The 12550-nt window shown below is 47.2% G+C and overlaps 1 protein-coding gene across 1 annotated transcript in view; it reads right to left on the reverse strand.

Moving 5' to 3' along the window:
* Positions 1 to 12550, reverse strand: part of ITGA9 (integrin subunit alpha 9) — a 350005-nt gene that overhangs the window by 152987 nt on the left and 184468 nt on the right. Inside the window, exon 17 of the mRNA XM_065885198.1 lies at positions 2428 to 2504. Within this exon, the coding sequence (XP_065741270.1) occupies positions 2428 to 2504 (77 nt within the window). The remainder of the gene's footprint in view (positions 1 to 2427; positions 2505 to 12550) is intronic.

The following is a 12550-nucleotide window of genomic DNA, read 5'->3' on the forward strand; positions in this document are numbered from 1 at the left end:
TGAGAAGAATACACCTAGGCTAGGACACTGGTTCCAGCAGGACTGTGAAAGACACATGAAGCAGAGGTGAACTGGGTCACCTGAGCCTAGTTGAGAACCACCTACCCTCTGTTGAACCCCAGATGCATAAGCAAGTCAACCAAGACCCAGCTGAATCCAGCCTGGGCCAGTCAACTCTCAGCTGACCTGCAGTTCCCGGAGAATAAACAATTGCTGGTTTAAGCCATTGAGTTTTGGCTAGTTTGTTATACAGTATTTTCTTGTGGTTCTAGCTAGCTGATACATACCGGAGTCTGGGCCCTGGCCACCACACCAGTTGTTCCCATATTATTGATTACTGGGCCCAGAGAACAGACCTGACTCTGACCAACAGTCCTGAAAAGCCAGGGTAAGGCAGTGGAGGCAGCTTTAGGGAAAAGAGGCCTTACTGACCATGAGCCTTGGGTTTTATATTTTAACATATGAAGAGCACAATGCAATACAGATGGATTTGACTGTCCACTAATGGGCAGCAAGAACATTAGGACTCTTCTAATATTTAACCTTAGAGCAAGTGAACATTTTCCCAACACATGAAGTTTTCTACAATCCAAAATAAGTTTCCACCATTTACAGTCTGCCTCAAGATAAAACAAATCCACATATTTTTGTTTCATGTTACTTTTCCCCTAAAACACTTTTTGGAAGACCTTTCTAAAACTAAAAGTCATGATCTGATAACTTATGAACCTTCTTTAGAATTGGTTTCTCTCATAATCCCAGGAGGACCTTCTGACTAATGTTAAAACAATTCCAATACCCACTTATCAGTTTGAAATACTTTTCTAAGCTTGGCACAACATGTGCTACTTTAATCTACTACACTAAGTCCTAAGTTAAAGTAATGCTAATTAATATTTAAGAGGTTTGGAAGAGTATCTGTGTGTATGCGGAGGGGCGGATGGGGGGCGGTTACGTCAGCTTTCCCCCGATAAATGTAAACAAAAGAAAAAGAATCTTATGGGATATGGGGATATACGTATACACATAGCTGATTCACTTTGTTATAGAGCAGAAATTAACACACCATTGTAAAGCAATTATACTCCAATAAAGATATTAAAAAAAAAAGAATTCTTACTATTACTTTCCTTTGATGAATAACAGGTTATTTATCAAAAGAAGTAAAGACGTCCTAGTGTAGTTACTGGTCCGTGATGGGATATTTCTTTCATTCCACCCAAACTTAACTCTCACAGTTAAGACACACAATATGGCAGTTTAGAGGATACCTATCAACACTGATGACTGTTTTTGAGAAATGGTAATAAATAGCATGGAGGCTAAAACAATCTCTCAGAAGGAATTGTCTCAAAAGGAACCCATTCCCTGAAACATGGTTAAATGACTCAGGACCAGCACCTTCAAAAAGTCTGAAATAAAAGGTTGGCAGAGAGAAAACAGAAGGCCTTTACGGAAGGTTCACCTTTAGCTGAGGGTTCACGTTCTGTAGGAGGAAGCCCTGCTCCAGGAGACTGGCTGTCTGTCCCCTGGATCAGGACAGCCGCCCCTCTCCTCCACCTGCTCCTGCCACAGAACCATTACTTGTTGTTAAAGCACAACACTTTAAGTGTGGGGAAAAAAATAAAAAGAACCTTTATAGTAGTTCCCGTATTCCTTTATATAATAATAAACTGAATCATAGGGGTTGTTCCAAACAGTTAAATATTGGCAATTTCACATGGCTCAACTTAATACAATGAGTAAACCTAAAATACACCCCTCAGGACTTCCCTGGTGGCTCAATGGTTAAGAATCCTCCTGCCAATGCAGGGGACACGGGTTTGAGCCCTGGTCCGGGAAGATCCCACGTGACACGGAGCAACTAAGCCCGTGAGCCACAACTACTGAGCCTGCGCTCTAGAGCCTGTGAGCCACAGCTACTGAGCCCATGTGCCACAACTACTGAAGCCCACGTGCCTAGAGCCCATGCTCCACAACAAGAGAAGCCACCACAATGAGAAGCCCATGCACCACAAGGAAGAGTAGCCCCCGCTCACCGCAACTAGAGAAAGCCCGCACGCAGCAACGAAGACCCAATGCAGCCGAAAATAAAATAAAATAAATAAATTTTAAAAAACATTACATTAAAAATAAAATACACCCCCCAACACATACACATCACCAATATTCAGGGAAATTAGAAATACAAAACTCTAATTGTGAGATATGTGAGACTACAAACAAAACAAAAACCAAACTATCCCCCCAAATAATACCTGTTGTTAAAATTACAGTATAATATACACTTTCTTAAACTGCAAGTTTTCATTTTAAACCCACCTCTATTTACCCTCTTCGGTGGGGAAATCTGCACATGCAGACTTTGGGCCTGAAGTCAGGACAAACAGCTTCCCAGAACAAAGTCAAGAAGGGCCACTGACTCACCTGGAGAGTAACAGGTGACCCTGAAGCTGCAGGTCGGCGGCACAGTCCTCAGATCGGCAATTCCTTTCAAACACGGTCTGTGAGGGAGACACAAGAGGAAAAGCAAAACAGGGTTAGTGGCAAACGAGTAAATAACAGCTAACCACTTCCTTCCACTGCTAACCACTTCCTTCCAAATCAGTGGGAATTCTTCCCGTGTGCTTGAGGCACAGCGAGGCCAAACAATACCAGAGGCCAAACAATACCAAAAAGTCGGAGTTTGGAGCAGACAAAGGTTTACTAAAGGGCCCTGCAAGGTGTCAGCGTCTCATGCCTTAAAAACCCTAAACTCCCTGAAAGCTTTCAGCAAAGCCCTTTTACAGGAAAGGTGAGGGAGGGGCGGGGTTCATTGTTGGAATCTTCTTGGTGTCAGATCCTTTGTTCCTGAGGTCGGGTCACATATTCCTGTAAACGTCCACCAAACAAATGTTAGTCTCTGTTATGACAAGAAGGGGCAAGGTCCCAAGGCTCAACTTTCGCCCTCCAAGGTCCTCGTTAAGAGGCTGGCGGCGCCCTCAGGGCCAGGTCCCCAGGCGCCCAGGACCCAGCCGGCCCTCAGGCTCCTTAGCCCGCCCAACTGGGAGCCAGGTCCCGCTGACTGCGACCCAGGGTGGCTTTCGCCGCCATTAGGTCGCGGACGTGGGCATGGGGGAGAGGTTCGCCGCTGCCCCAAGGCCGGAGCCCAGTGACAAGGGCTCTGGAGCCCTGCAGGACACAGTCCTCGGCCTGTCCCCGGGCCCCCAGCTCACCCGCCGGTGGAGGCCGAAAGGCCTGGAGGGCCCCGGGCAGAAGGCCGTGACCCATCTGTCTCCACACTCTCCGCCGCAATGACCGCTTCCCTGCTGACCCGGCGGAGTGGGACGTCTAACCGCTGCGCCCCAGATCTCGCGCTGAGGGTCTCGCGGTAAAGGCCACGCGGCTGCCCCGCCCCTATTACAATTCGGGTAAGTCCCCCACCCCCATGGAGCCAGGTCCCGCAGGGCGAGGGGTCCTCAGCAGTTAACAAGGAAACCCAAGTCAGGGGTGGCCTTGACCACAGAGGGCACCCCTTGTCTGATTCGTCTCTTAGGCTGCTCAAGTGCTTCTTCAAGTAGTTGTTTCAAGAAAGGTACACGGTAGGTGTTCTTCCCATCTTTGAGATGATCTTTAAATGCTCTCAGATCGGAATGAATAATAACCCATGTGAGTCAAGAACTCTTAGGTTACAGTCTGGTCATTTCCCTCTGCTGTCGTGGCGAGGCAGAAAATCCGTATTTGATATGGGTTCTGCCTGAACGAGGGGTTCATACTATAATTTTTAATTCCAAAGGGGAAAGTCAAAGGCAATTAGGCTCTGAGGCCAAGGGCACCACAGCCAACTGAAGGGATCCTGTCTCGGGAGGGCAGCCAGTAGCTATCAGGATGGAGTGTCCTTTCTCTAACCAAGGCTGGGCCTCCTGGGCCTCCAGGGCCTCCACCCAGTGCTGGGGCCTAAAGCTCACTATGCCACACCCGACATCTTTCCAGGGGGCTTGCAGCGTGTGCCTGAGCTGAGCCTACCTGTGGAGGGCAGCCAGGAATCAGGAGCGGCTCTGGGGAGGAGTTACAGTTTTCTTCTCTCTGTGGTACCCGGCAGGCTTGTCTGTCCTTTCCTCTGGTCTCAATCTCTCTGATGTCTCTAATCCGTGAACAGCAGGCTTCCTGAGTCCACACCGACAGAGACTCTTCACTAGTTAGATGCCTTTGATCACTTTGGTGGGATTTTGGAAAGAAAAGCCTGTGGCCGTTTTTCAGTTGTCATTTATTCACTATTCAACTTCTCTGTCATCAGTACTCATATTTCTGGGTCCCCCTCTAACACATACAGAGAACATAGTTCCAGGTGATTCATCCTACTCCCACAAGACAAGTCCAGGCAGCTTCTCTGAGCATCCATGTGGACGCCAGCAAACATGCTGGCCAACGAACAATCTAGACCCAACCAGGCAGAGTAACTTTGCTTATGGAAATTCATATTCCTGTGTCACATTTCCAAAAGAATAATATGTCCCAGACAACATTCCCTGCCGTGAGCGTGGGGGAAAAACTCATGAAAGTCTTGAGTAAAAAAAGGACATTCCCATGTTCTTTTAGACAACACTGGGGGCAAAGAGAGAGCCAAATTTCCAGGAGATTTTAATAGGGGGCATTTGTGATTTATTTGCCATCTCAGTCAAGGAGAAAACAGGAATAAGTGGATGTGAGGTCTGCATGAATATCTCAGGTGGGAAAAGGCAGCTTTCCGAGGTTAGAAATGAGGAGAAACACCAAAGATAACTTTACCACCAAGCTGATGAAACTTCAGGCTGAAGGGCCTTCACTGACACGCTCCCACCGGGGCCTTGCACCTCACTTTCTATTCATGATGTTACTTGATTTTCCCCAAGAGAAGCTCTCCTCCCAAATCATATAAGCTTTAGGCTTCGCTATACCCAGCTCTGCCCCTGGTGACAGGCTTCTCTTTACAAGTGTTTCTCCCATTTTACAGGCAAGAGACAGTCTGACTTCCAGCCTTTGGAGGCGGGGTGCGGTGGGGTGGGGAGCAGGTGAGAACTGACAAGGAGGAAGGGACCTACAGCCATTCCGTGGCACATAATCTGAAAAAATGAGGTGCCTGCCCTCCTCAGCTCCATCTCCCTGGCTCTCCTGTGCCAGCCACCCCTCAGCCTGGCCGTATAACTTCCCACCTCAGGGCCTCCCCACATGCTGAGCCCAAATGCCTCCACTGGGTTCACCTGGTATGTGTCCTCTCATCCTTCAATGAGCAAATCAAAACCACATCCAGCCCCTGATAAGCTTGGGCTCTGTCATAAGTTCTTGTAGTTCATGTACTTTTCCTTCTACTGCTCATCTCGATTGTAACTAATTAATTTTATCATTACGTGTTTCCCGTTTGTCTCCCCTGCTAAAATGATGCTCCAGGACTGTACTGGTCTTGTTCACCCCTGTGCCTGCCCTCAGACCCCAGCATGTAGAAGCTGCCACACTGGAGGACCCCACATGCTCTGAGACATGGGGTGACCGTTGGAACATGGGCCAATGAGAATACACTGCTCATCAACACCAAAGCTGTAGCCCCCCCAGCAAAGAACTGTTGCTCAGCTACAAGCTCTGTCCTTGGTCTGACTCTCCCTTGTACTCTGCTCTCTATTTCCTGTCCCTGAAACTAACTTCTCTAGCTGTTAAGTCCTCCAGTGCTGCTGAATTTCCTTCCAACAAAGGCAAGCACTGAGTCTGCCATACACACACTCACACACAAAAACTGGGTGTATATACACACATATACACACACACACACACTCACATACACATTAGTTGAGTGCTTACACTGACCAGCTAAAATTAAGCACAAACTATAGTGAGAAGATAAAGCACAAGCTTAGAAATCAGTCCAGGACTCAATTTCCACATTTACAAAATGAAAATAACAGCATTAGTGACAATCTTGTTAATCCAGATGAGCATTTAGCTGGGAGTGGGAGTTTGTGGCTATTACGCTGTTCTTGTTTTAGGCCTCACTGTTTACACCAGCAAATGTGCATCACTGTCTACACCAGCAAATGTGAATGACAATGATGGTATGTAAGAGTGAGGTAAGAGTGAGCTCCATGAAGATTCCCTAGTGGACAGTGCAGTACAAGACCATAGAGAGAGAATCAAAATGAATCTCTCTCTGTGTAGACGACTGTACTTTCTGAAAACCAATGCACAATGTCTCCCATTGCACTCTTTACAATGTGACTCTGAGATTCCTCCCACAGAGAATGGAGTCAATACTTTACCCTTTGAATCTGGGTAGATTTGTGGCTGCAGAGAAGTGGTGCTTTGCAATTTCCAAGCCTAGTCATCAAAAGTACTAGAGGTTCCTCTGAGTTCTCTCGGGGCATTAGCTCCTGGACTATAGCTACTACCCTACAAGGAAGCCATGGAGAGGGCCACGTGGAGAGAAACTAACCGGCAGCATCAACTCGAGGCCACGGAAGTCAGCCACCATGGAAATGGGTCCCCCAGCCCCACCAAGCTGCCATGATGTGGAGCAGAGATGAGCAGCTCTGACCAGGCCCTGCCAAATTTCAAATTCATGAACAAAATGAATGACTGCTGTTATTTTAGGCCACTACATTTTGGGATAGTTTATTTTACAGAAATAGATTACTGGAATATTCCTCAACCTAATGGCCTCCTCTAACTTGGGTAATGGTGTGAACAAAAGTGGCTGTGCATTCCAAGCCCTGGCAAAGCCTTGGCTTAGGCAAGACCCTCCCCAGGCTGGGAATGAAGTTGTCTTATAGGTAAAATATCAAGACAGCAAGGAATCAAGAGACCTGTGTCATCCACCTTGGAGACTGAAGTTGAAACTCAGAGATCCTGCGCTTGGGACCTGGATTCGTCTCTCTGGGGCAAGTGACAGTTTTGTTTCCTGAGGAACTGAAAAACATCTCTCTGGGGCAGAAGTGGGGACAGTCTGAAGCCTCAGAATGCTAGCTGACAGCATAGTTTCCAGGAGCAAGTAAAAAATATCACTCCTGTACAAAGCGGAAAGAGTACAGGTTCTCCCTGAAGCCAATGGGCCAAACTACCAATTTTTCAACTTCTCCTCTGACTGCTTCTCCACGTCTCCCTAACCCTCTGGGCAAACACAGGCCTGGCTGCCTAAAGCAGGCAAATCTCAACCCAGCTTGGAAGCAGTCTCTCCCACCTCCTTCCAGCCTCGACCTCTGATTGGAAAATCCCTGTTAATTTTTTTTTTTTTTTTTTTTAACCTGGAAGCAGCCATTCTGGAAAATGGAAACAGAGCTAAGAAGACATCATCTCTGAGGATGTCCCTGGTGGCACAGTGGTTAAGAATTTGCCTGCCAATGCAGGGGACACTGGTTCAAGCCCTGGTCCGGGAAGATCCCACATGCTGCGGAGCAACTAATCCCGTGCGCCACAACTACTAAAGCCTGCATGTCCTAGAGCCCGTGCTCCGCAACAAGAGAAGCCACCACAACGAGAAGCCCACGCACCACAACGAAGAGTAGCCCCCACTCGCTGCATCTAGAGAAAGCCCGCGCGCAGCCAAGAAGATCCAATGCAGCCAAAAATAAATAAATAAACTAAAAAAGGAAAAAAAAAAGACATCATCTCTGATTCCTCTCTGTTTACAGGAGATTAAACTCCTTTTCTTAGGAGACGACTGTTTCCTGCCTTGGGCTTTGCAGTCTGGACACCCAGTGGCCTCCCCAGCCTCATGGACTAGATTTCCATGCTGGCTCCTTCCTCACCCTAGTCTTCATCTCAGCTTTCCCTGGAGAATACACTTTTCTTTTTGAAATCCTTTCTCCAGCTTCTCCTCCAATCATTACTCTACTTGTTTTAGAGTAAGGTTGGCAGATTTTTCTGTAAAGGGCCAGACAGTAAATATTTTCAGCCTTGAGGGCCAGACGGTCTCAGCTACAACTGCTCAGCTCTGTTGCTAGAGCAAAAGCAGACATATGTAAAGGAATGGCCATGGTTGTGTCTCAGTAAAACTTTATTTATAAAAACAGGCAGCAGGCTAGATTTGGCCAGCAGACTGTAGTTTGCCCATTCCTGTTCTATAATATTTGGATACTTGTTTCCTCATTCCCTTTAGGCCAGGGGGGTTGGGGGGAGGGTAGAAGACAATGAATTCAGTTCAATTTAAATTTTGCTCTGAACCAGAGCACAGAGGCTGGAGTTGGCTGTGTTTTTCTCACAAAGCTGTGGCCACCAAGGCCAGAACAACCTTGGGTGCGTGTGATAGCTCAATGGCTGCCCTGGCCAAGGCTGACCAGAAAAGCAGTCGCCCAGGTGCTCAGGCCTTGGAAAGCGGATTTTCTCCCACCCAAATCTACAGTGGAAAAATCTGCACTGATCTAGCAGGAAGTAGGGTTCTTAGTCTATTCCAGCTGTCACATTCAGAGGAGGCTCAGTTTCTTGAAGTTGGTGATATTAGCTTTAAAAATATATAAATCATTGATGTAGGATAGACACTGTTTATAGGGTTGCCATGGCAAACCGGTCCCATGCTGACACCTAAGAAAATAGGACAATTGGATTGGGTGGGAATTAATGCTTTTCAAATCCCAGCCCGAGGCTGTTTGTAAGCTAAAATGAGCGAGACATTTCCTGATGGGCAATCTGACTTTGCAGAAGGTCTCTGCCTGGACAACAGGAGGGACATTTCTGAACTGCTGTTCCTCCCATCGTCCCACATAAGTTCCAGAGGCCCCAGCCATAGGTAATTCATGCCTGCAGCCCCCAGCACCTAGCATAGTATTAAACATTTGTGTGTGTGTGTGTAAATGCCATGACCTGAGTGTAAGAGGTTTCTCCTTCCCAATTCCATTTTAATGCTTTTTCCAGAATGCAAAATTGTCCTTAATGTGGCACATTAAAGACCTCATTCCTGGGTGGTCCCAGGAATTTCAGCTCTATTGAGTCTTATACCCAAATGAAGGAAGAGTCTCATAGCTTGGTATTTAAAATCAGGTCACGGGCTTCCCTGCTGGCGCAGTGGTTAAGAATCCGCCTGCCAATGCAGGGGATTTGGGTTCGAGCCCTGGTCCGGGAAGATCCCACATGCCGCGGAGCAACTAAGCCCATGCGCCACAACTACTGAAGCCCGCATGCCTAGAGCCCGTGCTCCGCAACAAGAGAAGCCACCGCAATGAGAAGCCCGCGCACTGCAACAAAGAGTAGCCCCACTCACTGCAACTAGAGAAAGCCTGCACACAGCAACGAAGACCCAACGCAGACAAAAATAATAAATAAAATAAAATCAGGTCATGCAGACAGACTTGCTTTCTAAAGAATAGAACGTCCACAAGGATAAATGAAAGACAAATACTTTGTAAAATTAAAGCTGAGAAATTCCTTCTATCTCAGGGTCTGTATAAATTGTACTTTCAGATTTTGAAATCATGGGAGGAGTCCAGTTGGTTTCCCTTTAAACAACAAACGTGGTACTGATTTTGCTTCATGTCCCCCATGGAAAAACTGGAAGTGATAAATGCTTCTGTCTTTTGGGTATCCCTTGGTTTACTCCATGGCCCTGTGGTTCGGAGAACAGCCCCCACTGCCTGAAGGCAACATTCTGAAGATCTAGTTCAATCCCCATGAAGAAATGAGTGGGAGGAGGAACTGCTCAGGGAGGTCCTGCCCACACGGGCCTACACCTGGCCTCTGGACCCTCCCAGTGTCCTTTCCAGGTCTGCCTGAGACCTGGTGGCTTTTTGCAGGCCATATTTCAAGTCCCTCTACAACAACCTCAGCCATCAACTCTCCTCTAGGGATCTCCTGCCTTCCAGGACCAGAATTTCCTTCTTTTTTTCTTTTTTCTTATAAATTTATTTATTTATTTTTGGCTGTGTTGGGTCTTCGTTGCTGCGTGTGGGCTTTCTCTAGGTGCGGCAAGTGGGAGCTACTCTTCCATTGCGATGCACAGTCTTCTCATTGCAGTGGCTTCTCTTATTGTGGAGCACGGGCTTTAGGCGTGAGGGCTTCAGTAGTTGTGGCGCACCGGCTCAGTAGCTGTGGCTCATGGGCTCTAGAGCGCAAGCTGAGTAGTTGTGGCACACAGGCTTAGTTGCTCCGCGGCATGTGGGATCTTCCCAGACCAGGGCTCGAACCTGTGTCCCCTGCATTGGCAGGTGGATTCTTAACCACTGCGCCACCAGGGAAGCCCCAGAATTTCTTTCATTTCTTCTTTTTTTTTTAAAGGGCCAGAGTTTCTTTGCCTTGATTTTTACCCTGGAATCTTTTGTGTTCTTTATTTATTTTTTTAAGAAAAGGTTGCTGTTAGTCACAAGAGGCAGAAAACAGAACCAACAAGTTCAAAAAAAGGGTCTGGTGCTGTCAGAGAAAAGGAAGAGTATTTTAGCCATGCTTCTTTTTTTTTTTAATTTGGCTGCGCTGGGACTTAGTTGCAGCACATGGGATCTGTAGTTGTGGCATGCGGGCTCCTTTAGTTGCAGCATGTGGGATCTATTTCCCTGACCAGGGATGGAAACCGGACCCCCTGCATTGGGGAGCACAAAGCCTTAACCACTGGAGCACCAGGGAAGTCCCTAGCCATGCTTCTAAAAGCTGCTGAGTCAGACGTAGTCAGGCAACTAGGAGTGAGAAAGATGGCTTCAAACTGGAGAGGACGCCAGGGGGACCTCTCCTCCCCTGTCTGCAAGAACATCATGTGAATGCGCTCCAGGTAGCATTTCAAGTAGCAAGAGCCTGGCCTTTGACTTCCTGAATCATCTCAGAAGATACCAAGAGAGAAGCTAAGATTTCTTCCCCAGCTAGAGACTATCCACTGGATGTGCACCCTCGCTTGTTTACACACACACTCCACGTGCTTGTGCGGGAGGTTTTTAATAAAGCAGGACAATGTAGAAGAAGATCCAACAGGCTGAAGATTTGGCGGAAAACCAGTTTTCTTCTGAAAAGAGTTTTGGAGGACCAGAACACATTCTTTCCAGAAAACTGCAAAGATAATGGTTGTAATTCAGTTTGCTAATCTTTTGTTAAGGATTTTTGCATCTATGTTCGTCAGCGATATTGGCCTATAATTTTCTTTTTTGGGTGTTGTTCTTGTCTGGTTTGGGATTAGGGTAATGCTGGCCTCGTAAAATGAGTTAGGATGTGTTCCCTTCTCTTCCAATTTGTTTTGGAAGAGTTTGATAAGGATAGGTATTAAACCTTATTATTTTTTTTTTTTTTCCGGTACGCGGGTCTCTCACTGCTGTGGCCTCCCCCGTTGCAGAACACAGGCTCCGGACGCACAGGCTCAGCGGCCATGGCTCATGGGCCCAGCCGCTCTGCGGCATGTGGGATCCACCCAGACGGGGCCACGAACCCGTGTCCCCTGCATCAGCAGGCGGAATCTCAACCACTGCGCCACCAGGGAAGCCCTAAATCTTCTTTGAATATAAATAAAAAGAAATAAAGAATCGCATGCTGCGGGAGTTCCCTAGTGGTCCAGTGGTTAGGACTTGGCACTTTCACTGCCGTGGCCTGGGTTCAATCCCTGGTTAGAGAACTAAGATCTCGCAAGCCGCATAGCAGGGCCAAAATAAAAATAAAGAATCTCATGCTAAAAAAAAATTGCAAAGATAAAGTATAACACTGAAGAAGAAATTGTAAAAATTCAACAGGTGACTACAAGTACAGCCCAGCCTTTGATAGTAGGTATAACCTCTCCTTTGCTCTTTGGATTAACCTTGACGGGAAGCCTGAGAAACAGATACAGCCAGACTTCCGTGGTCAGTAATGTTGAACTACGTACTTGTTTTCCTCGCTTGTAGTTGAAAGTGGATGGTTTTCACAGCTGTTTCACCATGGTGCCCTTTCTGAGATTAACCAGAGGCTGATGCCAAACAGCTAATGCCTATAAAAGTAGGACTGATCAGGCTGAAATAGGGAGGGGGGTGGACACCTCCTCCTCTAACACCCCTTCTCCTCCACTGCACCAACCTGCTCCCTTGAATCCAGGTGTGTGCTCTGGAACCCGCAGGTTGGATGGTCTCTGAGACCTGTCCGGCTCTGATGTCTGGAGTTACTCTGCTCTCTCCTCCCTGCCAACCCCTCAGCTTTCCATCCTCCTGCAGAGACTTTACATATGATAATGAAAATAAACCTTAGAGCTGTAAATAATAGCATTTTAAGCTGGCTGTGCACCTCAGCCAGGAAAGCATTACCTAATGTCCAGGCTGAACAAACACTGAGTCTTTGTGGGCACAGGGCTGGCATCCCACACACCCAGGCATTGAGGGGCCGGGGTGGGAGGTCCAGATGGTGATGGTTTCCAGCACAATGGGTTCAGAGTTTATGGCTTCAACAGAGTAAAACGTTAATATTAGAGTAAAACAGTTCACCTTTCCCTTGAAAGATGACAAAGTGAGTATTCTCAACATAGCCAGTGCCTTTCCTCTCACCAGCTGTGTCTCCTCCATCTTGGTCTTCGAAAAAATAGACTCACACGTGCACAAATGTACTGTGGAGTAGGTAAGTCACCCTAAATCACACACCTTGCTCTCCTGCCTGGGAGGAATTCTTAGAGAGTTCATGG

This window comes from Phocoena phocoena, chromosome 10, assembly GCF_963924675.1.
Source record: "Phocoena phocoena chromosome 10, mPhoPho1.1, whole genome shotgun sequence".
Lineage (NCBI taxonomy): Eukaryota > Metazoa > Chordata > Mammalia > Artiodactyla > Phocoenidae > Phocoena > Phocoena phocoena.